The 26,160-nt window shown below is 36.2% G+C and overlaps 1 protein-coding gene across 1 annotated transcript in view; it reads left to right on the top strand.

Annotated features, from left to right (window-relative positions):
- The first annotated feature begins 8,116 nt into the window (after positions 1-8,116).
- LOC111054151 (protein wingless) overlaps positions 8,117-26,160 on the top strand; it is a 37,722-nt gene continuing 19,678 nt past the window's right edge. The window contains exon 1 of the mRNA XM_022341122.2: positions 8,117-8,255. Coding sequence (XP_022196814.1) covers positions 8,143-8,255 — 113 coding nt within the window. The 5' untranslated portion in view covers positions 8,117-8,142. The remainder of the gene's footprint in view (positions 8,256-26,160) is intronic.

Below are 26,160 nucleotides of genomic sequence, written 5' to 3'. Positions count from 1 at the left end.
ATTTTTTCCTTTTTGGAAACAAAAACACTTTTCTCTTTTCACGGGTGGTCGATACTTCCTATCCAAGAATCAACATTGTTCGAACTCGTGAATGAGATGTTTTTTCCTGTACTCCATCGTACAAAAACATTTTGAAAAAGTTTTTGATCATTCATTCAAAATTTGACAAAGCAGAAAGTGGATGATGAAGATCGGCTCACCTACCTGGTCTTACTGAACTGACTCATACGACTTCCTTTTCCCAATAGAGTTCAGAATCGGCTACTTATCAGAATTCACTCTTATTATCTGAACAAGGAACATTAATCAATATGGATCCATCAAAACAATGGATGGATCTCATTTCCGATTCTCCATAGAAAGGCAATACAAGCTAAACGCTTTACTAGAATACTTTGCAATAGCAAAGTATGAAATATCATGATGCTTCAGAACACTTCGTGATCAGTTTCCACTTTGTGATCATTATTCTTGTATTAAGGATCGAGCAAACATCCATGATATGTGCTAATGAAGTATCCAATGCTAAAAACTGTCTATAGATTAAAGACTATTGCATCTCCTATGAGAATTCAAAACCACGCTAATAATTCATAACAACTCAAATCTACAAATCATTCGTGAGTAACTCTTAATTGAGTTATTACATGAGTAATAACTCTAACTTTAATATTCCAATTTTGTAGAGGAGATTTAAACTTAGCCAGGTGATCCCAAAATGGATTGATCAATATTCCAGTAGAGAATAATTTAATTACCCGGAAGTTATCAAGCTATCAAAGTTATCATGGATTAAAACTGGTAGAGTTTTACCATGAATCTCCATATTATATTCAAGAATGACATTTCTTTTTTAAATAAAACTTCCTCCACTACTTTTATCAATTGATGAGAAATGGTAAGCTTATACAAAATTAAATCATCATTCTACTTTAGTGTGAAGATTTGTTAAATCATCTGCCCATGAGTAACTAAGAATTGAGCCGAATTTCATGATTTAGATAAAATATATCTCAGTGATGGTGTTTGGAGCAGACTAATGGTGGTCAAAGAGTGAATGGAGTCATCAGAGAGAGGACTCATATAACGCCGAGGAGACTACATGCTGCAGCATGAATGAGCCAACAAATAAGCGGTCATGTATGAAGTATTGAAGAAACGTAGGACGATTGTTTTGAATCAACTAGAATGATAATAAAGTCGGCGGCGCGGTGCGACTGTTCGCAGCCGAAGGCGACCGAGGAATTACGACAGTAAAGAGGGAGCTCACAAAAGCAATAATAAAAAACCGTTGATATTATTCAGCAGCAGCGAGAAAGTGTATTTTCCTTGTTATTATCACGGTCGTTATTCAGCTTATCTGTGTCAAATCGCTAATTGAATTCTCGCGCCGCACTCCGATGTACAATTCAACTATTATGATTGTTTGACCATTATAATTTCAACTGTGAGAGTTTTTGCCGCCGCACGATCGATTTGATGGAGAGAATGGTTGTGGTGAGGAGGGTGATGGCGTGGTGGTGAGGGTGAGGTTGGGATGAAGTCTGCCCTATGTGCGAATGTGGCTGCTGAGGTCGCGTTCAAATGGGTTCCGCCTGCCGTGTGGCATCAGCGACTTGGTTCCAGTCGATGAACGATGAATGAGTCGATAGCATCATGACTAATGAAGACATCGCCGAATCCGGACGCGCTGCTGCTCGTGACCGCCAACATTCAATTACTCACATTAATCGGTATCATGTCCTGTTCACAAATATCATCAACCGTCGTCCATTCAATCAATTTCTGCGTTTCAGGAAATCTTTCCAAATCAATATACGTTGAATAGAATCAGATTCGTTTCAGAAATAAAAGGAGAAAATTTCATTAATTTACTTCCATTAGCATCCATATTGGATTTATTAAAATCATCAGACGTCTCACATGAATTTTATTTACGTGCAACCGGGCCTGAAACTTCCAGTTTACTTATGTTTTGAGTCATCATATTCAACAGAAACATCTTTCATGAAATGAAATATAGGTCTACATAGTACTGGTTGCATAAAAGCCGGTTGCACAAAAGCACGACATTTCACGAAAAACAATTACAGAAGCCTTCTTTTCTTTGATCGGATCTACTTTTCTCACAGAAAAAGCTTTCTCTGATCGGTACTCGTGAAATTAATCACGATTAGAATTTAACAGACTCTTGTGCAACCAGGCCTTAGTTCACCTGCTCAAAAATGCCTATTGAAATATGTGTAACAACTAGGCATACCTTATCTTTAACATTCTTATATTGTGAAAACCGACATATTAATTATAAAAAAATGTCCATTCAATAAGAGCCCCCTTATCATAATGTCCTCTTGTAGGTTTGTACAAAGATGAATGATGCATCATCCGGAGGAATATCAGGGATAATGATTTTACCATAGCCTGACGGCCTGAAGCTAGAACTCTATTACGCAAGTTGCGAAATGCATGAAAATGAATGTGAAATGGACATGAGTTTGAGGATCGATTACGATTCTACAGCCTCAGGCTTTATTCGTAGTGAATGAAAACGTGGTCTATTACACTTCCTTTGAATCGTTTTTTCTCATCATGCAAATTTCAGAATACGCCTTTAGAATTGCTGATGGTTATGCTGGTTTTATTTTTATTATTTATTTCTAGTTTGAATTGAACTTCTGAAATCATAAGATGAAGAGAATAGCAGATGTAGATGTAAGTTGAAGATGAAAAGAGTAAGAGATTCACAGAAAAGAATAATGCTGGCGTTGTCCGTGTGCAGCTCAACGGGAATTGAGTAAGATGCGCTATAAAGCAAAATAAAAATAATAAGTGCACGGAGAGCTTGTGGGAGGCGTGGTCAAATTTCGACCAATGGCGTCGCTGAGCCGAACGGAAAGGATTTCAACACCGGTGACCGGGAACCGCCGATTAGATTTATATAGGAAGGAGTCTTCTAATCGGTACAGAATGGGCCTTCTTCAGCTCGATTACTACACAGCGCCCGTCTCCGTCTCAGAGTCCTGCAACAGTACAGTACATATTCCACATTGACGAACTCCCTCCCACCCACCTCTTTCTTTTCCAACAGCGAACAAAAATCGTGAGCCACTTTCAACATTTAACTGTGTAACTTGTTATTGTTCCACGTCTATGGTGGTTTGTTGGAACAGACATACCTCCCACGTCTCAAGTCCTTCAAGTAATTGCTCAATAGAGCTCAAACAAACAGTACCACAAGCGGCTTCTAGCAATGTCTCTCATGCATATGGATATGGACTGAGCATGAAAGAAGAGACTAACTTTGGAAATACCAATGCTCATTGCTCATACCAGGAATAAGCAAACGCATCTTTGCAAAAGCGAACGTTGAGGTAAAGGTAAGATGAATATGAAGGAATTGAAAAATCTTGTATTTTATTCTAGGGATGATTTCACAACAATTTAAATTCTGGTTCAAATGCTGCTTGGGACGATACATATGTTGAGAAAATCTCTCTTTTAAAAGCTGAGGAATTTCAACTTAGTTCCTCCTTCGTTAACGATTCTCTCATCTTTCACCTTAAAAGATGAAGCAAGTCCTCCCATCATTCAATTAATCGTATAAATAAGTTCTGAGTTATTACGAAACAGATAAGTGAGCAACTATAGTGAGGTCCACGTTATAGTGGCAGTACTTGATCAATATTGGTTTTGTTATCCTTGTCTATCATTTGCCATAGCAGATAATACTATCCTTTTCTAGCTTCACAACGTTGCCAGACAATGTGGAAGTATAGGAATCAACAAAATATTCAATCCCAATGATGAAAATTTATTATTCAATCATTGAAAAATAAATTTTCTTGACAAATACAATATAATTTATCATTATAAACAAGAATGAACAGTTGATATGACATCAGTTATACCGGCTATCAGGTATCGTCTATAGAAGGCAGTGGCAATTATAACGTGCACCTCACAATGGGAGTCATCGTTCCAATAGTGAGATCGGTTGAAGAGAGTCAGAGAGTGTGATACCAGAGATTGCACATACACTGCAGTGCAGTACCATCGATATACCTGTTCACTTGCAGTATAGTATGCAGGGGTGACCATCCCCACAAAGCCCAAGAACGCACCCTCCATGAAATTGGGAAAAATTTATCAGATAGCCCCCCCTTGAATGAAATCGGAAACCCAAAAATGTCGGCAGTAGTCATTCTTAGCACTGCTGACCGTTTTTTGGTACTCCCTCAAAATTCAATTTTGAGCCCCCCGCCTCCCCCAACACAGTCTGCGTCCAAGCCGCCACCTTGTGGGCACCCCTGCAGTAGGCCTGAATACTTGACTTCAACCCTCCAATATACCATTGAAGAATAGAATAAAATAAAAGATCACTAATGCATGCAACCAAACAAAACCTTCAAAAACTCCAATTTGCTCAGAAGGATTGCCAGTGCAAGTTTTTATTTAGAACGGTTAGAATGATTGTTCCTTGTCCTTGGATAATATTGAGATCTGAAGCAACTGAGACATTAATATTATAGTGATAATGATTCTGATCTCAATTATCAATCATAGTAAACTCATTTGAGTCATTCTTCCAAATCAATCCCTCATTTACTGAATTGAAATCTCATTTCAAAATTGAAATTAGAATTACAATTAATTACACAGTAAAAAAATCTGGTGTGGCGCACTCACACAACTTTCCTTGCAGTTATGAAAATTGATCACCTGACGCTAGTGTTCCCGCGCATCTCAAGTGTACTTATTCAAAGATTTGAGCTTGCTGGTGACAGGGCAATAACGCTGGAGACACACATGAGGTCTGCTATCTCTTCATAGTGAATGATTTAATAGAATCAACAATAATTTGCAATTGAATAATCACATTTTCTCGAATTTAAAGCTTATTTTCAATTTTGGGTGAAAATGTTACTGAACATTAATTGTAGAGTTTTGTATACTCAATCTACTCCACTTGATTTTTTTTGTTTCAATTGTATCTGAGGCCTGATAATTGGGAATCTATCTGCATTGATGGGGCGGAGCTCCTGAAATTTCTACAGATATGGGACTTGTGGCAGTTGATAGAGCTTATCGATGACTATTTTAGGTATGAATTTGATCGAAATCGTTGGAGCCGTTTCGGAGAAAATCACGAAAAACCCTGTTTTTGACAACATTTTCGCCATTTTAGCCGCCATCTAGAATTGCATTTGATTGAAATTGTTCGTGTCAGATCCTTATAGTGAAAGGACCTTAAGTTCCAAATTTCAAGTCATTCCGTTAATTGGGAGATGAGATATCGTGTACACAGACGCACATACACTCATACACACACACACACACACACACACATACACACACACACACACACACACACACACACACACACACACACACACACACACACACACACACACACACATACAGACCAATACCCAAAAACCAGTTTTTTGGACTCAGGGGACATTGAAACGTATAGAAATTCAGAAATTGGGGTACCTTAATTTTTTTCGGAAAGCAATACTTTCCTTACCTATGGTAATAGGGCAAGGAAAGTAATAAAGTTTTTTCAAAAAAATAGTGATGACTCGAAGCTTAAAAATGCAATAAAAGGTACAGATATGAATTCGTCCCCCCGAAATAATTGCATCTAAGGCAATGGAGGCGAAACATGTCAGGAATTATATTTTTTCCATTGCTTGTCAATCCATTGACCAATAATCATTATCATGATCCATTGATCATTGATCCATTAGACATGATCAAAGCTATCATCGTGTCAGGAAGAACGATTCGGTTTTATTCATGAAAATGTATTCTACGTTTAATAATTGTTCTTTAAATCCATTGCATTTCCCATATTGTTTTGTCAAGTATGCCAAGCTATGTTTTCTATGCATATGGATGTGGAAAAATGACCAACATGAGTTTAAGCATACATTTATATCTGGTATAGAGAGAATTTCTGGAGTTTATACTGTTCAAATATGATTGGATAATGGGGAATGGCTGAATATTCACGTATTCCCTGACTCATTGTTGCTGTGATTAGATTGTTTAAACGGAATATAAAAATCGATAGAGAACAATAGGAGATACTCTATCCTGAAGAAGTCCAATTACGAGAGCGATTGAGTGAATGCCATTGTCTTAACTCAAGGACGGACTACGGCTTGGCTATACCGTACTTATGAGCTCCTTCGTTATACGAAACGCCAGCAATAATTACTGGCCTATTAAAAACTCTCATTATTCCCACAGACCGTGAAAAATATTAAAAGTATCCATGACAAGTGAATTCTTACTAATAACTTACTAGCCTCCATAATTAACAATGATATCATTTTTTTTCTTTTTAATAATATCAGAGAAACAAATTGCTACTAATTTTGCCAGTATATTATTCTTATTGAATGAGCCTTGTGTACACAAATGTGAATTGCATGATGGTGAGGAGAATTTCTAAGAAGTGGTTAAAATATTGAAATCGTCGCCGTTATGCGAGTCGCAGTGGAGTAAACAAAGGTTTACTTGTGTATTTCAAATGATAGGCTGATTTTCTACGAACTGAAAGACAGGTTTCAAAATATTATGTCATATCGTCAATAATTTCTGCATTAAGATTGATAGCCCCCTGATATCTCTCATCCTTAAAAAAATTTAAATATTCTTGCATCCCGTATAATCGCATTCAAAATGGAATAATTTTTCTTTCCTGATAAACTATACAATATTATACTTCCCATTCACTATTCTTAGTAGATAGTTTTGCTAAATTGAGGATTCATCATTAAATTATTAGAAGGGATTCATCATAATTATTAATTAGGGTTAATATCTCGAATTACTCAAAGTCAATTGGAGGATTGGAAACTCCAATTTTAGGAACCACAGTACCCCTGTTTCATATTGTAACAAGGTGACTGCAATCTATTGTGTACATATACTGTGTACGTCAATGTTTCGTGATTTGCTGAATGCACATCTCTCTCTTCGAATATCTTGAATTGCTATTGTTGCGTGCGATGCCGTGCAATGCGTAATGCATATCTTCATCCTTGAACTCATTGATAGAGTGTATCATTCCGTGTAATGCTGGATGCCTATCTTTCTCCTTAAATTCTTAAATTGATAAATAGTACGTATTGTTCCGTGTAAGTAATACTAAATGCCTTCTTTTCACTGGAAAGTAACTGCGCCGGTGTACTGAAAACATTCCGCTTCTGATTCACAAATAAGTTTTAAGTCAACATCACTCAATAGCATTATTTAGTATAATATAATCTTTTCTAGCGCTTTCAGTCGGGCTGAATTGAATATTACCGCCCCAGCCCCGCCTGCCGGAGAGCCACCACGACGCGACCTACACATAGCTGAATTATTTATCTGCCAACGATAAACAATATATACACTTGGCATCATAAAATTGAATAATAAATACAAATATCTAAAAATAATGGTTATTACTGTTTTTGATCCACAATCATGCATGCGGACATTTAGCTTAATTTTGTAATTTTTTGACAATACTTCCATAAATTTGAAACAAAATTGTGTTATAATAGCCCTCCTATCAAGGGGGCCCTTGTGGAGACACGGCGCCTATCAACTGGGGCCCGGGTCCCAGTAAAATATCCCGAAAAAAACCTGGTCAAGGCTTGAGCAACCCCCCCCCCACAGCTCGGGGGCACGCTATCGCTGCCACTGCTCTCCAGTTATTGCAGTTCAGATATGTATGGATAGGCTATCTAGGATCCAACATAAAAAACCTACATATAAATACTTCTCAAATGTAACTTTGAGAAAAGCTTGGTCTTTAAATATGCTTTGTCATTGAATGAATTTTGTCATTGATCTTCTGTGAGTAAAAGTTGTTAAAGGCACTGGAGTCTCAACTTCACACACTCAAGTACCCAATCGGGAATAAAGATGTGTGAGAATTTCAGTTGCTTGTCTCCTATATTATTGTTTCTGGGAATTGTGAATAGTGTCTGTGAGAGGGCTGATGAGGGCAGGGGGCGTGGTTAGGGTTGATTGGAGGGGGAAGGGCGTGACGGGGGCGGCCCCTGCCCCCCCTGTCGTGAGCACCCAGCCACGGTGGGGCCTACCGGTGCGTGGGGGCAGTACAAGCCTGGTGATGGCAGCGCAATGATGTGGTCTTCTGCGCCACTGGTGCTTCTCACGCTTCTCACGGCCTTGGTTAGCCCCGCTCAGGTCACCGCTAAAAATCGCCCGTCTCGTGGCCGAGGAAGCAATTGGTGGTAAGTACAATATCATTTTATCATCTAAAAAAAATCATTGGTCGCAAATTTCACCTACAGGATTTCCAACACGTGACAAGAGTTAGTTGACGCTCAACATGAAAAGAAAAGCTGGAAATTCGTTTTCCAATACTTTAAACAACCACCCCGAAAAGAAAATATTTGACCGTATAAATCCACAGCATGTAACGCTCTCTGATATTTTCACAACCGGATATTTTCATATTGTCCATAACCAGAGGATGACAGCATGGACGATCAATTATAAACGTGAATTTTCTCGATGAACATTCAGTTATATGATGGATGCTCCTTCTGGATTTTCTCGATAACTCAAATAGATGTGGCTTGAAACTAAACATCTATAAAAAATAGTGTAGCCCAATCCCTCCAAATTCATTTTCTTAAAATAAAACTTTGTATCATTGAGCTATCCGAAGGCATAATTTTCCAGAAATTCTATCAGCAAGTATTCCATGATGATCATAGATGGTCATATAGAACACCATACCCCAACAAAATGAATATGAATTTGTAGTTTCTTAATTCATTCTAATAATATTCCTGAAGGTCATTGTGTGTTTTAATAAATTTCTCCGTATTCAGTAATTAAAATTGTTTTGAAATTACCATTGACAATGATTGTGGCCATTGAGATGTTAAACTTGATGAATGACTTATTTAATTACTCAGTAGTTCGTCCTCTTCGTCAAACAACTCAACCAGTTTGAAAGTGTGACAAAAAAGGCTAATATAAAATGGAGATTATAGAGATTGACTTTGATTTATCTGAAAAATGCGGTTAATACTTGAATGTTTCCAATGCGGGCGGCTTCGTAGATGAATCTGCCATGTATGAAATTCTATACACATTTACAACACTTCTCTCCAAGTCACATTGATATTGGCTAGTCTATTGTATTAATCTGGAGTGCATCAATTAATGTTGAAAATAATCATTATTGTTTTGTTTGCCGTATAATGAAAGCATGAATTATCAATAATTAATCCATGGATTGTTTGGTGATGTTTGGTTTAAAAGGCATTTTGCAGTCAGTTTGTTCTCACTGTGATCATGCAACAGGTGGATGAAACCATAGAGAAACGATGGCATATGTAGATATCCCATGGTATAGGGCGTTTATGTCGCAACTTTTACTGTTATCCCAAGCCGATAGTTCACGTTGTTCTTTCCTATGACGCTGGTAGTCTCTCAAATTCCCTATCACCCCAACAAAACAGTAAAAATTGACAATAATCGACAGTAATCGGCTTGAGATAACAGTAAAAGTTGCGTCATAAATTCCCTATACCATGGGATATCTACTTACGCTATTGTTTCTCTATGATGAAACTCTTTCCAATTGAATATGACAATGAGAGCGTCCTCCGTTTGATTCAGTTTTGGAACTAGTTATTATCTGGGAGAGTGTTGGATATCGTTTTCTTTTTAGAATAGATATAAATTGAAAAGAATAAAACTGACTTATGATTCTAATCGGCCGCTACCTAGAGAAATAGATGAATCATTCTATGGAACGTGACTTGAATTCAGTACAAGAAAAATAATTAGTTGTTATTGTATTTTAGTAAATATAAAAAATCCAGGCCATTTCCACAATTATTGATCAAGTGTGGTTCATTTGATATTGATAAATCCTATAAATTATACCGATTTTTCAATTATATTATTATAATTTCAGAGTATGATGAAATAATTATATAATGTAAATAATGATTGGTGCATTTAGTCGATTGTTGGAGGTAACTGAGATTTCCAATTAATAATCCATTAAGTTTATAGAATTGGTTGATTGCCAATAAAAATACAAATACTTGTATTTATTTGAGCTTTTGAATATGGTAGGTATCTTTGGAAATATTAAGTCACAGTAAATGTAATACAGGTTGATTATTTAATCTTGAATCGGTTCAGAAATAAATATGAAATGAACAAAAATTCTCCCTGGTGAACCGATCATGTTGCTGTAATTAACACTAGAATAATGTTGAATAATGGATTTTGATGTTTGCGCATAATGGAATTGAAAGCACATTTTTCAAGCGTTTAATAGATACTAGGATATTTGTGGCTGTAGTGATTCTAGGAACACATGGCCTTGTATATAATTAACTTTACTATTCTGTCCTAGACCTTCACTGGAACCTTGAACCTTCTCCATTCATACGGAGGATTTTGAACTCACTTTACAATCTTTACTAGTGTTGCTTATAATAACACTTAAATTCTTAATTCTCACATTGCTTTCTAATAGATAATATTTGGAGTAGTGTAAGGGTAGAACAGAGATGAGTCTTTCAAACGATTTCAGCTGAGGAAAATGCAAGCATGTAAAGCTATTTGAGATTTTAATCAACTCCCAAAAACAAAAGGTAAATTCCCTCCAATAATGGTTCATTATGGAGAGAAGATGTTCTATTTTAGAGCGATTGGAATATCTATGTTGAATATTATTTAGCGAAATTCATGTAGAAGCTAACGCGATGTCAGATCTCTAACATTCCATTGATTCAATAAAACAGTCAAATAGCCTACATACGTATACAAGGGAGTGGGCATTGGAATGAGATTAAGGAAGGATATTCAGGAATCATTTAAAACAGGAATATTATAAAATATTCCTATCTTTGTGCAGATTGATCATAATCCCTTATCATCCTACTTAACTGTATGAACTGTTCTTTTCATACAACAAAAATATAGTGAATGCTGAATGAAGAATATTAGTCGTAGTTCTTTGATTTCTGTTTAATATTGTTATCTTATGGAAAAAATAAAGTGATAACTGCTGGGGAAATCTAATCATATTGCATTAAAAAACCATTTTCCCTGAATCATTCATTGAATTCATGAAAAAACAGTAGTATTTGAATGTTTTACTTCGTTATCTATTAGACTATTATTATTAGTAAATTCGATGCGCCAGCAATGTAACACCAGCTTGCGACAAATTGCGCCATAATTGTAACAGAATTCTTTGAAATGTAACAAACACTATTTAAGAATGTTGCCCACATGAGCTTCATGCTTGTGTGTGGATAATGAGTCGGATGAAAAAGAGAGATGAGTGGACCTACAGGTTCTGGTGAGTTCCGAACCACCTGGTAGCGATTTTAAAACTTATTAATGATATTCATATTCATTTATTTGTCGTGATTAGCAATACAAACCATATAGACAATTATTGTCATACAAAACAAAAATTTTTAATTCCCAGTTTTCATAACAAAAATTTAATATTTATCACGAGTGTTAAAAATTTTAACAAAATTTATGACAAATTTTATGTTTTATATCGGTTTATCAAATAGTTCTAAAGGTTTGAGAACAAAAAGTTTGTTTTGGAAGTGAATTTTCCATGAAGAAATTTCAAAGGCAAGATTACGAACGTATTCCAACCTTAAAATGAAAGTATTATTGAGCATTACATTATGAGTGGATTTTGAACTCTCAATTTGAAGCTCAGTTTTTGTAGGCCGGACACAACAATGTCTCCCGGCTACATAGGCCAAATAAGTTAGTGACTTTTTGAATGTTTTAAATTTTTGTATTGGCCTAAGAGTGCATATGCATATATACAAAACCATGTCAAAAATACACAACAAATCACTACCATAAAAATGCATAATGTAACATAGGATGAACTATTAACGCATACAAAATACATTTCATAATTTGATAGTTCTAGGAGTCGGCTCTCTAGGTGGGACCGTGGGACCCTTACAACGGGAGTACAGGGGTGTCTATAGTGGGGGGGGGTTGTTGGAACAAGAATGAGCTGCGACCTTGAATTTTTTTTTGGGGGGGGGGGGGGTCAAAATCAAGTCTTGGAGGGGTCAGCGGTTTTAGAATGACTACTGATGACCATTTCTTGGGTACCCAATTTATGGGGGGAGGGCACCCCTGGGAAAACAGGTGGATGAATCTTAACTTATCTTAACGATAGTTTATTAGCGTCAATAAACAATCAATCGCTTCCCTAGTGATTACTTACTATCATTACTCACATACATTTATTTGAAGACCTATGAACCTGTGGACAGATCAGAGAAATATACCATTTACAGTATTATATCATTGTCGTAGTTAAAGCAAAGGATCGACCCAAAACTTATCCATAATTATTTCCACAGGCACACGGTTTTGTTCTGAACGTTTCTATCAAATTGTCATTTGTTTCACATTAGTCTATTATCTCTCTATTCATACACTTACTTTTCCAGACACAAACTTCCGTTGAAAATGGAGCTTGAAGGGTTCTGGTTTTATCCACCAATTATGGGTTCCACGAATATTTGGCGTTTAACATATTGTCTAATCTAATGGGAAGCAATCAAGTAGCCTATAGGACTGATTCAATAGATAGTATTCGTAATTTATCAATACAATTTGTTGTTTGCGAAACGCTCTTAATGGTATTAGTCATGATTTGGGTCCTGAGTATTGTGAACTACATCCCTACCCATTAGGCAAATTATTTCAGAGAATGCTTTAAGTTTATCGTTTCACAATTTGAAGTCTATATTTTTATAATTTTCTACATTCGGTAAGAGTTTTATTAGTGAACCATCAAAATGATATGACGTCGATACTTTAAGAAAGGATGAATAAGGATTTTTGCTATAAGGCGAAAGCTGAACGAATATACCTATCAACATTAAAATGTAGATGAATCTATTGATCCTGTTGCACTTGTTATCTAGGCTGTAGATGTGTGCTGCAAGTTAGAACAGCCACCTTCGTCAGTGGGATTAGCGAAACAAAAATAAGTAGTTCATGCAGCTGGATGATGAGCATCAATATCAGGCCAATAAATTAATCGGTTTACTACCTAATGGAAGAGCGGGATTGATATTCTGATAGTCGAGAATAGCTTATAAAAAAGCAAGAATATGGCAGGAAGGCAGATGCTAGTTCTTCATCCAAGTTTTTAACAGTGGCTAAGTAGCTGTAATAATAGTTCCATTAGCAAGAAAGAAGGCACTTGTCTTGAACGGCCAAGTTTAATATAGATAGAATAACGCGCTTTTTACCGCTTCAGCATCACCTTGCCTCTTCAGCCCACCACCACCCCCCCACCTGTATCATAAACCACCACACCACAACTCACCCACACCACCCACGGCTCTTTTACTGCTACACTTTCACCGTTTGGTCGCAATCTCTATTTTAAGCCGCAAACATTTCAAACTTTTGTTTTTAGTACCGAAAAGATAGGTTATTGACGACGGGAAAAGCAAAATATATAGAATTTTAGGAAGGGACCAGTGAATATCAGAATATTGATATCGTTTCAAGCTATCCTTATGAGGATAGGACAACAGTAAATAATGAATTATGCAGTGGAAGATGGAAATCTCATTGTAACCAAAAACTTTGACAGAATCTATAATTTGATCAGAAATTGGTTTCAGCAAATGACTCTCCAACACTTGATTTTCATTTGTTCTCAATAACAATTAAATTTGGAAGTACAGGAAACAGTATACTTGTATACTTCAGCTGCCTATATACATGTGACATTACTGAATACATACCAATTTCAGTTTATAGATAAATATTTGCTATCAGTTCTAGAATAAAAATGACTAAAAAGTCATAATAAAACTTTAAATCGATTTTTTGTTGACTCTTGCTTAATAAAAGAAGGTGTAGCACTACCTCCAAGCACACTAATAATATTATACCGTTTATTAGCAAAGCCTATCCTTTCTCCCACATTGGATCATTCTTTCATCTTCAAACTCGAACAATATTTTTAACACCATGTTCTCCTGATTATTCTCAGAATTGAACTTTTTTAAAGTAATTCATAGGAGTGAGTTCATGAGTGAAAATGAGCTAATACGTATTGAACAGTTGTTTTTCCTGGTACAGTACTGGTAAAAGTATTGAGGAATTTTGGAAACCAATAATGATTCATTTCTAATTTCCTAGAATCAATATGTTGACAAAACACTTTGCGATGTTATCTTGGTTGCTTTATTTACCCTCTTTAATCTATTAGAAATGGTTTATCTGACTGCGTGGAAAATCGTCCGCTCATTAATTATTGATGATTTGTATTGATGTAGTAGACCTTTTGTTTAAATCTCACCTATTGTCTATACATAAATGAATGAATCGTCGAGACCAAGTGCTCTATAAATACTATAGTGTTCATAGAGCCTTAGTTGAGACAGATTTATTTCAGAAACCCTTACCAGTTTTAGAACCTTTTTAAAGAGATTTACCAAGAATTAGAGTCAATTAGAGTGTGCTTATCAAGTGAGCCTATGAAGACAAGTTCATTCTTCAACTTATGCACCTTATTTATCCTCAGAGAGAAAGAATTGAAAGGTAGAAGATACAATAATAGTAAAAATGTGAAGTATGCTTTCCAAGCCTGCATTCTTTGAAAGTTGGTTCACTGATCTGCTAGTCTTAATTGATAAAATTGATTGCATTATTCTATTTCAATTGAAAGCAGAGGATCTTTACTTCAATTATTTAATGAACTTTCTCGCTTGGAAGTTTTCAATACTTCATTTATTCAAAATTCAGATTGGAATCCCTGTGAAATATGCTGATAAGAGATAATTAGGTATGAAATTTTTCTTTTTTTATTACATTTTTTCTTCTCAGTGCCCACATGATTCGTTGTTCTATGATTCTTTGTTCTGTATTACATGGTTTGTGCCCATGTAAGATATTTCAAGTGTATATTTTTCCACCTTTTATCTTTTCTCTTGGAAAGTAGTTTCAGCAACAAATATAAGATATTTTTAAATATAAAAACCATATTTCTATTGTTAAGACGCTTTTTTTGTTATTTAATTTATTTTATTCTTATTTTATTTCACTCTTGTTTTATTCTCAGCTTGTTATTTATTTTGAATCTAATTTTTGGATGAAGAATGTTGTAATGTTTCAATGAGACATATAAGGGACATATTATTTGACCTGTTGTCTCCATGTATGTTTTTCAATATTTATTATTGTATGATATTTTTATTTGCCATATTGTATTCATGCAATGAATAAATAATCTTATATTTGAATTCGATATTTTCCCATGACAATTTGAAGGAGTGACTGTTTCAGATCAAGCCTCAGGTCAAATAATAAAATAGAAAGATATCAGATCAAAATCAAATCAAATGAAACGAGTAGCCTAGTTTATTCACTCAATTTTTTCGAAGTTCTACAATAGACATTACATGCCCGACAAAGTTTTCTTTATAATCGTATTATACTCTTTAGTGGGCTATAAAGGAGGAATTTTCTCTGTATTGAACTTATAAATTGTATTATGTATTGGTAAACAATTCGATGACCTCATTCGTTCAATAGTAATGAACGAGGCCTTGCTGCTCCAATATTATCTCTTTTGTGAACAGAATTGCAAAGACTGCCTCTGTAACATTTTTATTTCGCATCGAGTACACAAGTCATACTGCGAACTATTATCAATTGAATATTTCTGATATTCTAAACTCTGATTTCTGATTGAAAAATGGTCTTGTCGTACCTGTACCTTCACATGCTTTATCCCAAGGAATGGAGTATAAGTTGAGAGTACTTTATATAGCGAGTTTTAGGAGCTTAAAGTGAGATAGTGATTGTAGCTTGTGGATTTGGGTGAGTGAGAAGTGTGAATTTGCTAATGGAGGGATGAGAAGTCAATTACGTTGGTGATGCTGTCGCCTCATTCAATCCGAGACTGAGCCTCACCTGAGAGATTGCAGCTTGGTCTAATGAAATAGCCAGAGTCGACGGGTGGTCCTCGTGGTCCTCCAGGCTCAGCTTCTCGCTTGATCAAACCGACAGCTCAACTTGAACGAGCTCCCTCTCTAATCTCTGTTCACAGTTGTTTGTCAAGCGTGGAAATCTTCACGCTGAAAATCCATCCTATAATCCCGATACTGTTCCAGTCCAGTTTGAAATCTCAGGACACTTTATATTCTCTTTTCTTCTCTGTTGAGATGTTCTCACAAAGACGAATGTCCCAGCTTTGATTGACAATCTCTCGAAAAAGAATATAAATTACGAACCAAAAATTTGAGCTCACACACTTGAAGGGTGTAGCACATTCTGCTCGGCCTATCAACAAACAATAACTCAGCAGAATCAGCATGAAGGTTTCAGGCAGGAAATGAGAATTCTGAGATATATAGGACGAATATTCTCAAGATGATTATGTAGTTCAAGCTGTTATTCATCAAAAATAGAAATGATAAGATCTTCTTCTCATAACCTCTTAGAAATGATAAGATCTTCTTCTTATAACCTATTAGAAATTATAAGATTCAAGGAAGAGCCGAGTTGACATATTTGCGGTACAGGGAATTTGGGAATCTCAAATATAAAAATTTGGTAGAAATTCTGACCAATTGGTTCAATATTAAACATTTCATTTATCAGTTAGAAGTTGTATTATTCTCATTGATAAGTTCAACAAAGATGCCTTTTTCATTTAGTCTGAAGTGATGTAGTGATCTAGGCCTACGTGAAAGGAATTGATAATGCAATGAAAGCGTCATAAAAACATTCTTGACAGATCAATTTTTTAAAGTGCTACCTACTGAACCTTGTGTTACATAAAACTGAAAACCAGATTTCTCTCCTGTCTGTAAAGACGATATTATTCCTTTTCTACTTTTCCGTCTTCTTCTTTTTTCATGAAACTTCTTCTTCTTTTCTTCTTCTTCTTCTTCTTCTTCTTTCTTCTTCTTCTTCTTCTTCTCTTCTTCTTCTTCTTCTTCTTCTTCTTCTTCTTCTTTCTATTTTTTTCGTTACGATTTCGAGAGAAAGGTTGCGACATCAGGCAATATATTACGACAAATGTCATAGAAGCTCATGCTCGGAATCTGTGTTAATAGAATTCACCGTATGTAGATAAATGGCAAAAGAAAATATGCTTGAATCACATTAGTATGCGAACGGGATTAGAGGCTTAAACGTTTGAATTGCACTCGATAGGTCGTTCAAGTTATAAATAAACAAGAAGGACGACTGTATAAATTTATTGAAGACAAATAGCTCATTTGAATTTATAATATTTCAAGTGAGTGCAGCATAAATTATCCTACTGGATGCAGTTCATGCACTTTTTGTGACTCCATAAATTTGGAGTTGAAAACTATGACTTCATGGGAATTTGGGAATAAAAAATCCTTAACTTGCTGTCATCCAATTCATTGATTCGATAGTTAAGGATAACAATAGGCTATTTGATACTGTATCAGACCCGTTTATAACCCGTTTACGCTTAGAAAGTGAATGAAATGCAAGAATAATTTATTTCGCGAGTTGGGCCTATTTAAAGCTTTAGGGTAGTTGGACAGTTGGAGTGTACTGAACAATTCACAGCAGGCCGTAGTGCACTTTGGACAAGACTAAAGAACTGATTGATAGAACTTTGAAAAACGTTGACAAAGACTTGATTGGAAGAGGAAAACTTGGGCAAAAACTCATAGAGGGTTATTCAGTATTGGTAGTCAAATCAATGTATATCAGCGGGTTCTAAGAGGCTACCATGCATTTCCAAATCAACTTGAACTGTAAATCCTTCTCATATTATGCAGTACCCATGTTGGATTAATAATAACGAAAGTAGTATAACTTCAAGCCTATAACATGTAAGACTGAATCATTCAATGATTTGGGTCTTTGAAAATACACGTAAGGGGATTGATGAAGGAGTAAATCATTCTAGCTGGTAATGCTTTCTTCATTACTGGCTTCGACAGCCGTCAAAATAAAGAGAAAAAGCTTCGTGAGTGAACATATAGGTCAGCGAAAAGGATTAAAGAATCATATTTTCAGCTTCTCTTAAGCAAACAAGAGATGGTTGTTTATGTAAGGCATTCCTGTCAGGTTTTGTTCTTCGTCTTTTAACACTGGTTGAGCTCGTTGAATCAACGCACTCCGATAGCAACATCACTCAAATCCATTTCTAATTGTCTAGTCATTCTGTGTCATCTCCAAGTACCTCAATTGTCAAGTTATTTTTCATTTGAGTGTGAAATCCATCAGATCGTTCCCTTCTGAATAGACGCTGCAAGAAATCGAGTGTTTATTTTTCTCTGTCAAATCTATATTAGGATCTCCAATGGCATAGTCTATCATACTACCAAGTCTATCTCTATCTATATATTAAAATGTGCCAGCAGAGGATTTAATTCTTTCAAAAGCATGTATCTATTGAGATAGATTTTCTTCGATGATAGGATTCTGTAATACTATAATATTGATATAATCTTGTTCCATGAAGTAACGCTGAAAATCTGTTGGTTTATATTCGATGAGTGAATACACTTACCTCATAATTTTACAAGGATATTTGAATTGAAGTGAACAAATATGAATAACCTTTCTCATATTTCTTGTTCAATGTTTACTATAGGGTTACCTAGAATGGAATATGGAAGATCGATGTTCGAACTCAAGGAAGCATCTTCTGATAACAATTTGTAAGCTGCAATAAGAGCTGAAACCAAACTTGTTTTTAACGTCGTTCAGTTCATTTTAATTTTTTGTCGCATTTATTGACAAGCAGCAGCCAGGAATTTGCTTTAAAGGTTACGTGGTGAACAGTCACACTTCTTTGAGAAGGATAATTCGTACTTACAAGTGTTTTTATTAGTCGTTATGAGCATTTTTATTGCCTGAACCGGCTAATCGAGTGTTATTCAAGAGGGGACAAGATGCTAGGACTGGATTCAGATCTTTCTTCCCTCCACATGACCCATGGTCTCCCTCCGAGATTGCAAGATTACAAAGAGCTTCAAAAATTACCGTTCAATTTTCAATTGTAATTCAAATGAAAAACGATTAATTTGATGTTACATCAACTTGAAATTCTATCAGGTTACACATACAATGCATCTGAGGCACTTGGAACAATGTTTCAGATAATTCCATTGAATAGTGGATCTGCTCTGATTTACGATATTGGTTATTAAAACAGATTAAAGACGAATCCAGATGAGTATTAATTTGGGCATCCAGACAGATCTCTTTCAATGACAGTACACTCCGTAAATCTCAAGTTTCTCAATTTCTTCAATTTTTTCAGCATAATATGCTGAAAAATAATATTAAAAAATATTATTTTGATTATTTGGAAACATCAAGTGTGTGCTCCTTGAACAGAGCATCTAGAACAAATCAGTCATTCATCATGGGAGTTGATGTTCAATATACCGATTATATAGGCCTACACTTTGGTGCATAATGACAAGAAGAGAATATCCCAAGCATTTAATTGACGCAATAAAAAGCTTATATCAAGGAACCAAGATTGCTATTGACACAGGATCCCACCTCACCTAAGAAATCATGATAAACCAAGGTGTAAGGCAAGGTTTTAGCTTATCGCTATCATTATTCAATATCTATCTTGATGACGTAATACGATGCTGGATGAGTCAAACCCCTCCTGGAATACGTTTGGATCTGACAAGTCATTTGAAGATTTTGATGTTTGCGGATGACCTTGATATTCTTCAGAACTCTGAAGATAACTTGCAAAAGGCATTTGTATTCTTAATAAAATTTAAAAAAATTATAATTTGAGGATATCAAAAAACAGAACCAAAACCTTCTGCGGCAAATCTCCTGTCAGAACTAAAATAAATTATGTTGGATAACGCTGTACTTGAACAAGTGTCTCACTTCAAATACTTGGGTGTTGAGGTCATATAAGTTATGCACTCGATAACAATGTAGATCTGAAATTGAATACATTTCTACACACATATGTGGAACAATAAAACGCAAATAATAAACAGGACAAGGAAGGATACACAACTGAAATTTTATAAAGTGATGGCGTTGCCAACTTTATTATATGGGACGGAAACTTGGGTGAGTAAGAAGAGAACATTAAGCAGAGTTCAAGCAGCAGAGATGCGTTTCCATCGAAGTGTGAAAGGGTGTACAAGGTTGGACAGATTCCGCAATGATGATATCAGAAATGAGTTGGGAATATCATGATTGGCTGTACAGCTTGAAAAAACAGATTAAACTGGAAGAATCATGTTGAACGGATGCCAGATAATAGAATCCCGAAAGCGGTAATTAAATATAGACCTTATGGTAGAAGAGATATTTGTAGACCTCTGAAAAAATGGTAAGTGTACAAGTTATATCCTTTAAAACCGGAACAGGTGAATACGCCTAATCCTGGAAAGAAGAAGAAGATACCGAATTCTTCACCTGGCAAAACTAGAAGGTAGGCTTTTCGAATAGTTCGTGTTCAAAGTCATCATAAGACATTTTCCTGATTGACCTACTAACATATTATTGTTATTAGTTCAAAAATATTTAGGATGTGTTGGGGGAATGGTGAGAGGGGTTGCCGCGGTGGGAGGCCGCTGGTTGACGCCCGCACGCACGTCACACAGGCACTCGCTTGAACGCACGAAAAGTTGTCAATTTTTAAGCGACGGCAGTAAGCTTATTAATGATAGGAACTCGTACGATTAGGAACGGAATGAGTGAGTGCTCGGCCAACAAATTATTATTTATTATAATGAATACCGTCGCGTACGGTCTGGCTAGGCCAGGCAAAAGGCGCTCGACTCGCACGCTCCCAAGGATAACTGATCGATAATTAATTCAGCCGCTCATCCGTTGGACGACCCTCCCCCCCACACCCACCCCTTCACCAAAGATGTGCTCGTAAAAATGTCGAAAGGCGAGACGCGAGTGCAGCAGCTCGCTCTTAATTGCCCCTCCCTCCCCTCTGACACACACCACTCTCCTCCCTCAACCATATTTGCATTCGACCTCATCATTCAACTACTCGCGACTTACCCAAAAAATACAGGCACACTGACTTAATGACCGAGTAAGCAGCTTTCTTCTGCATTTAAAGATTTCTTCGATAGTGTTCTTTGTATAATGTTTGAATTCTGCTCATTTAGGAGTATTATTCTGTGAATTTTCGCTTGTGAGAATCTAGAGAAAATTTTAATTGATAGCTAGTCTTGTCCACACAAGACTAAACGATGAAACATGTAAGGTCTCAGAAATGGAAAATGATGTGTAAATTATGGAGTATTGATATTGTCCATATTGAAATCTGCAGGATACAAATAGCAATATTGGAAATTGAGTGAATTAGAAGATAATTCATTTTCGAACAGGATGATTTGGACATCGAGAAAGTAGACGAGAAAATTAGAAACTAAAGTGTAATCGTGAGAAGATATAAGAAAATGAAGGAGGAAAGTAAAGAATGAAGAGATAGCGTAGAGACAGAAGGAGAGGAGAATGAAGCTTCACTCTAGCTGAGCTCTTATTAAGACGAAAAAAATGGACAGTACTAGTGAAGCGAGATGGCTGGCTAATGTTGGCCACAACAAAGAATAGTTTATAGGCTGCCAATACAGACGTAGAAGCAGTGAAGTAGTGAAGCAGTGAAGCAGTGCAGCAGCAGTGAAGCAGTGAGCAGTAGCAGCAGCAGCAGCAGCAGCAGCGTGCAGTTGTGGAATCCGGATTGTGTCGCTGACGCTAACTGGTTGCGAGAGAGCGAGGAGGATGCTTGGATAGGAATCCAGTCTCCTGAGAAGATAATGCGCGAACACATAAATATTAATTGTATTTTATTGTTCGGGTGGGTAACCGGGGAGCAGAGGAATGTTTAAATCACCGGCACTGCCATTCGCTTTTTGCTTTCTTTTTATTAGTGAATTAGGATCAACGACAATGACCTTAAGCATGACAGCCGATAAATTCACCCTATCACTGCGTCAAACCTGCTGAAAGCTCCAAATGGAGCAACGCAATCTAGGTATGTTTACTCACTAGTTGTCGAGTGTCAATTAAAATAATTCGCTTTGCAGTTTTCAATTGATTTCCGCATATTCAGTTGCAATTATATCATGTTCGTGAGAGTGAAAGCTACCCTTACAAGAGTTTCTCTTTGCTTACCTGCGAATTGCATGGAAACGTTGAATGACACACATCAATAAGTGATACATTACATGATTTTTTCGAAAAAAATGAAAAGTTTACAATTTTCTATCAATCTATTGGAAGTAAAAACATGGAACTTTTGATAAGTCTAAATAAATTGAATGATTGCAACTGGTATAGGCTACAAAATATTCTACTTGACCATTGTTTTCTCCTAAAATATTGATTTGGTGTGAGTAGACTTAAGCTGAAAGCACCATTGTTTCAATGTGCAGCTCATTCCTTGTAGGGCGCTTGTGTTGACAGCCTGGAGCAGTAAAGTGATCTAAGCAACTCATAGAATCATTAAACTGTGTTAACAATCAGTGTTTCCAGGAATGTAGGAAGATAAAGAGAATGGGGAGATGGGAAGTTCAGATAGATATGTCGATGAGAATCATTGAGTCGAAATAAAGAATTCAGATATTTTTAGAGTATCACAGTCGTGTGAGTACAATCAGTCGTGTTTTGGGCCTAGTAAATAGAGGGCTGCTGATGAATATGAAAGGCCTGGCTCATTGCAATGGCAAGCACGGGACATTGAAAGTAGTTTATCGGCTTATTGAATGCTAATCAGGAGGAATAAATTCAGTCTCGATCGCTATAACATTACGCTGAGCGACAAGACAGTTTCGTTCTATTGATTCTCCTTCTGTTTTGTTTGTTTCTTTCTCACCGGACTGTTTCTTCTATTGCAAGTTGGGCCATGCGTTGGATTTTCTTGCCCGTTTTCCGTCACCCGTGCATGGTGGGGGGGGGGGGGAAGGAAGTTGGACGGTTGGCGAGTGGCGATAAATCACGTGCCGTGCAGCGCAGCTTGCTGCGAGTGAGCGTCCGTCCGTCCGTCCGTCCAGCTAATCGCTAGTTGACAGATCGAAGATTGATGCTGCAAGTGCAACCAGTCAACAGACCGACAGCCAGACAAACACAATTCCAATTCTCCACTGTTCACTTCTCTCTATTCAGTGCTCGATAGTCTCCAGATAACTTGCTAAAGATCACAACGGGGTGTAATCCAACCTCCTCCCGTGCCATTTATCTTCGATTCCATCGAAAACGTCTATACTCACTCACACACATGTTTATTTTACTGATGAATTTTCAACGAGACTCATGATAATTCTGAATCTGCTCTTGAAAACGGCTTCGGAATAAATCAATGTAGTTGATTTGTCTTTGTACAGAGTACAGTTGCTGAAATGAATTAATCAGCAGTGGTTAGTCAATAAGAATAGTTCCAGCTTTATGTTTTCATTATAGTAAATTTTGAAGTGTTTACGCTCCAATTGAAAACAAAATGTGGCATGAACTCATACTCAAATTTATACTAGTCACGGCAAGCTACAATCAAGGAGTTTCAATAATTATAAAATATTGTTGTTTGAGTTTCATATAACATATTTGTGATCTGAGTTAGAGGGAAAGCAGAGGGACATTTTAATAACCCTGCTAACAAAATACCAGACATTGAATCCTACAAGACGAAAATGATAGACGTGAATAATAATACTAGTATTCTAAGAATAGAGTGTGTATGTTCAACTTCAACGATAGTTTGTTAAATTGTCACTCATTACAAAATTTCTTCAAATAGTTGCACAGAGGTTATCTATGAAGAGCAGAATGCGAATAAAAATAAAGTTGTCTGGCTGAAAGCTGTACTGCTGGTCTACCAGTACTTATTTTCGTATTCTGAGATTGTGGCTGTTGATCTCTCTCTGTGAAGAAGAGTTCAGCGATTAAGATTTATATGATATGAAGATTATAAAGTTACCAATAGATTCAATTTGGATTTATAATAAATAAGTAAATAATAATAATGTGTTTCCATTCTGAATAAGCAACATCGCCGAGTTTGTTTAAAAGCTGAGGAAGAAAATAAATTATTATTCTCCCTCTTTTTCCCTCTCCCCTTACCTCACCAACTCTCTTCTTATCACTGTTCTCTTTGCTTTCAGTCTCTGAATATTTTTATTTATATCTTCATCTGTTTGTGTACGTGTGATTATATACATGTACTTTTATTATACGTATACGGTGCGGTGCGGTGCGGTGCGTATGGCATGTGGACTAAGAACTGGTCAGGCATATGACTTGCCTGGTGTAATTGATGCGGACAGCTTCGATAATTAATACTCTACTGAGTCTCTTAAGGAGCTAATAGCTTCCCATGATATCTACTCTCTCAATCAAAAAGACACTACTGCACCTCAGTGCCAGAGTAAAGTGGTTTCGATATCTTCCACCAACCTATCAATTGAATTTCTCTCGGATTTTTTGTGCCTAGTCAATAGAAAATACGAGAACTCTCGTAACATACGCGCTCTCTCACACACTTACTCACTCTTGACAGTTTCACCTTCGTTAGTCATTCGAATCTGTATATTTGTCGAGAGTGGTATCATATCAATTTTTACGAAGTTTATATATATTAATAACTCCGATCAAGCTTGTTATAATGCAAATTAGTTTTTTTGTCAACAGAAAGAGATGTTAAAATCTTGGTTTTGTATCTCTTATCCGATAACTCAGAGTTCTTTTAAAGGTTTTTACAAGCTGTGTTTCTTTCAGAGACAAAAATATAGATGAAAAACTGTGAGCTCGTTTTCTTCCGATTGAAGAATTACTAAATGGCTATCTGGAGATGAACTCACGTGAATGTAGCTGGTAGACTCGTTTCTTCCAGCAAAGCGTTCTAGCACGGCTTATTGAGCTCTAATAAGTGCAACCGTTAGACTACTATTTCTTCGATAGTTGACATTTGCTTCGCACAAACAAATCACCTAAAAAGTTAGAGCGAAATGTTCTCAGTGAAAGGTCATGTGTCAAAATGTGGGAAATGTTTTGATTCTAAGGGGAAAACTTGACTGAAATAGAATTTAGAACGTCTTCAGTGATCTGAATAGAATACCGATATTTGAACTGTCCAATTAATCGTTCTGATAAATTTCGACTGCTATATAATAGAAAGTTCAATCAACAAAAAAAAAAACTAAATGTATTTAACTAGAGTTTTTCCCTTTATAGACTGTAAAGTGATTTGATTATAAGATTCTTTATTATAAGTTGGTGAATAAGAAACACATTAAAATCTTATAAGATGCATGTTAGCCTCAAACTAAGGAAAGGAACGTATAATGAATGGTCTTTCAACGGACTGTAATATTTATTTATTATCCATGAACGTTTTCTATTTACCCAATGATACAGGTCAACTTGCAACTTGGAGAGGCTATCAATTCAAGTAGGTATTACCAACTTTCATAAGAGTCGAATGCATAAAGAGCATTCGTTGAATTCCTTGACAGATGAGAGGGGTAGCACGTACTGTGTTCCACTGAGAGACCAGTTCCCACAATCAGATAAGACAGCTGCTTGAGACACGGCTTCCACTTGACTTGTCTTCACCGTCAGCTCAATCCCTCTTCTTCTCTGCTTCCCTCCATCTTTCTCACTTCTATCTCTCTGTAACAAGTAGATCACCTTTTAATCAATTAACGCACTCAACTTGACAACAGGATCTAGATAATTTCGTTCTGTTGATTTTCAATCATCGACTTTTACTGCCCTAAAGGATTAAATCGAAATGCGATTTTCGGATCCTTTACTACATATTAGACTTTTAATCGAATAGTCACCGCATTCTCTCATTCATGATACGGAACGATATCACTTTCTACTGATGATGCACGAATAACCTGACCATTCTCAAAAAGGATTTTCTGATAGGATATATTTAAAGCTTTCTGAGAAACTATAATTCTTAGTTTCTGTTGTTTTTGATTGAAAAAGGACTAAATTTCAGTAAAGTGAAATCATAACCTCATTTCAACATCTAAAATATTATAACTCTGGGAAAGAAATAGTACAAGGAGCATCCTTAGTTGCCAACTTCATCAGTTCCAGAGCTGACAACTTTAACACTGTTACCGTACCAAA

This window comes from Nilaparvata lugens, chromosome 3 (genome assembly GCF_014356525.2).
Source record: "Nilaparvata lugens isolate BPH chromosome 3, ASM1435652v1, whole genome shotgun sequence".
Classification (NCBI taxonomy): Eukaryota; Metazoa; Arthropoda; class Insecta; order Hemiptera; family Delphacidae; genus Nilaparvata; species Nilaparvata lugens.
Note: the sequence above shows the minus strand (reverse complement) of the source record. Positions and strands in the feature narration are given on the sequence as shown.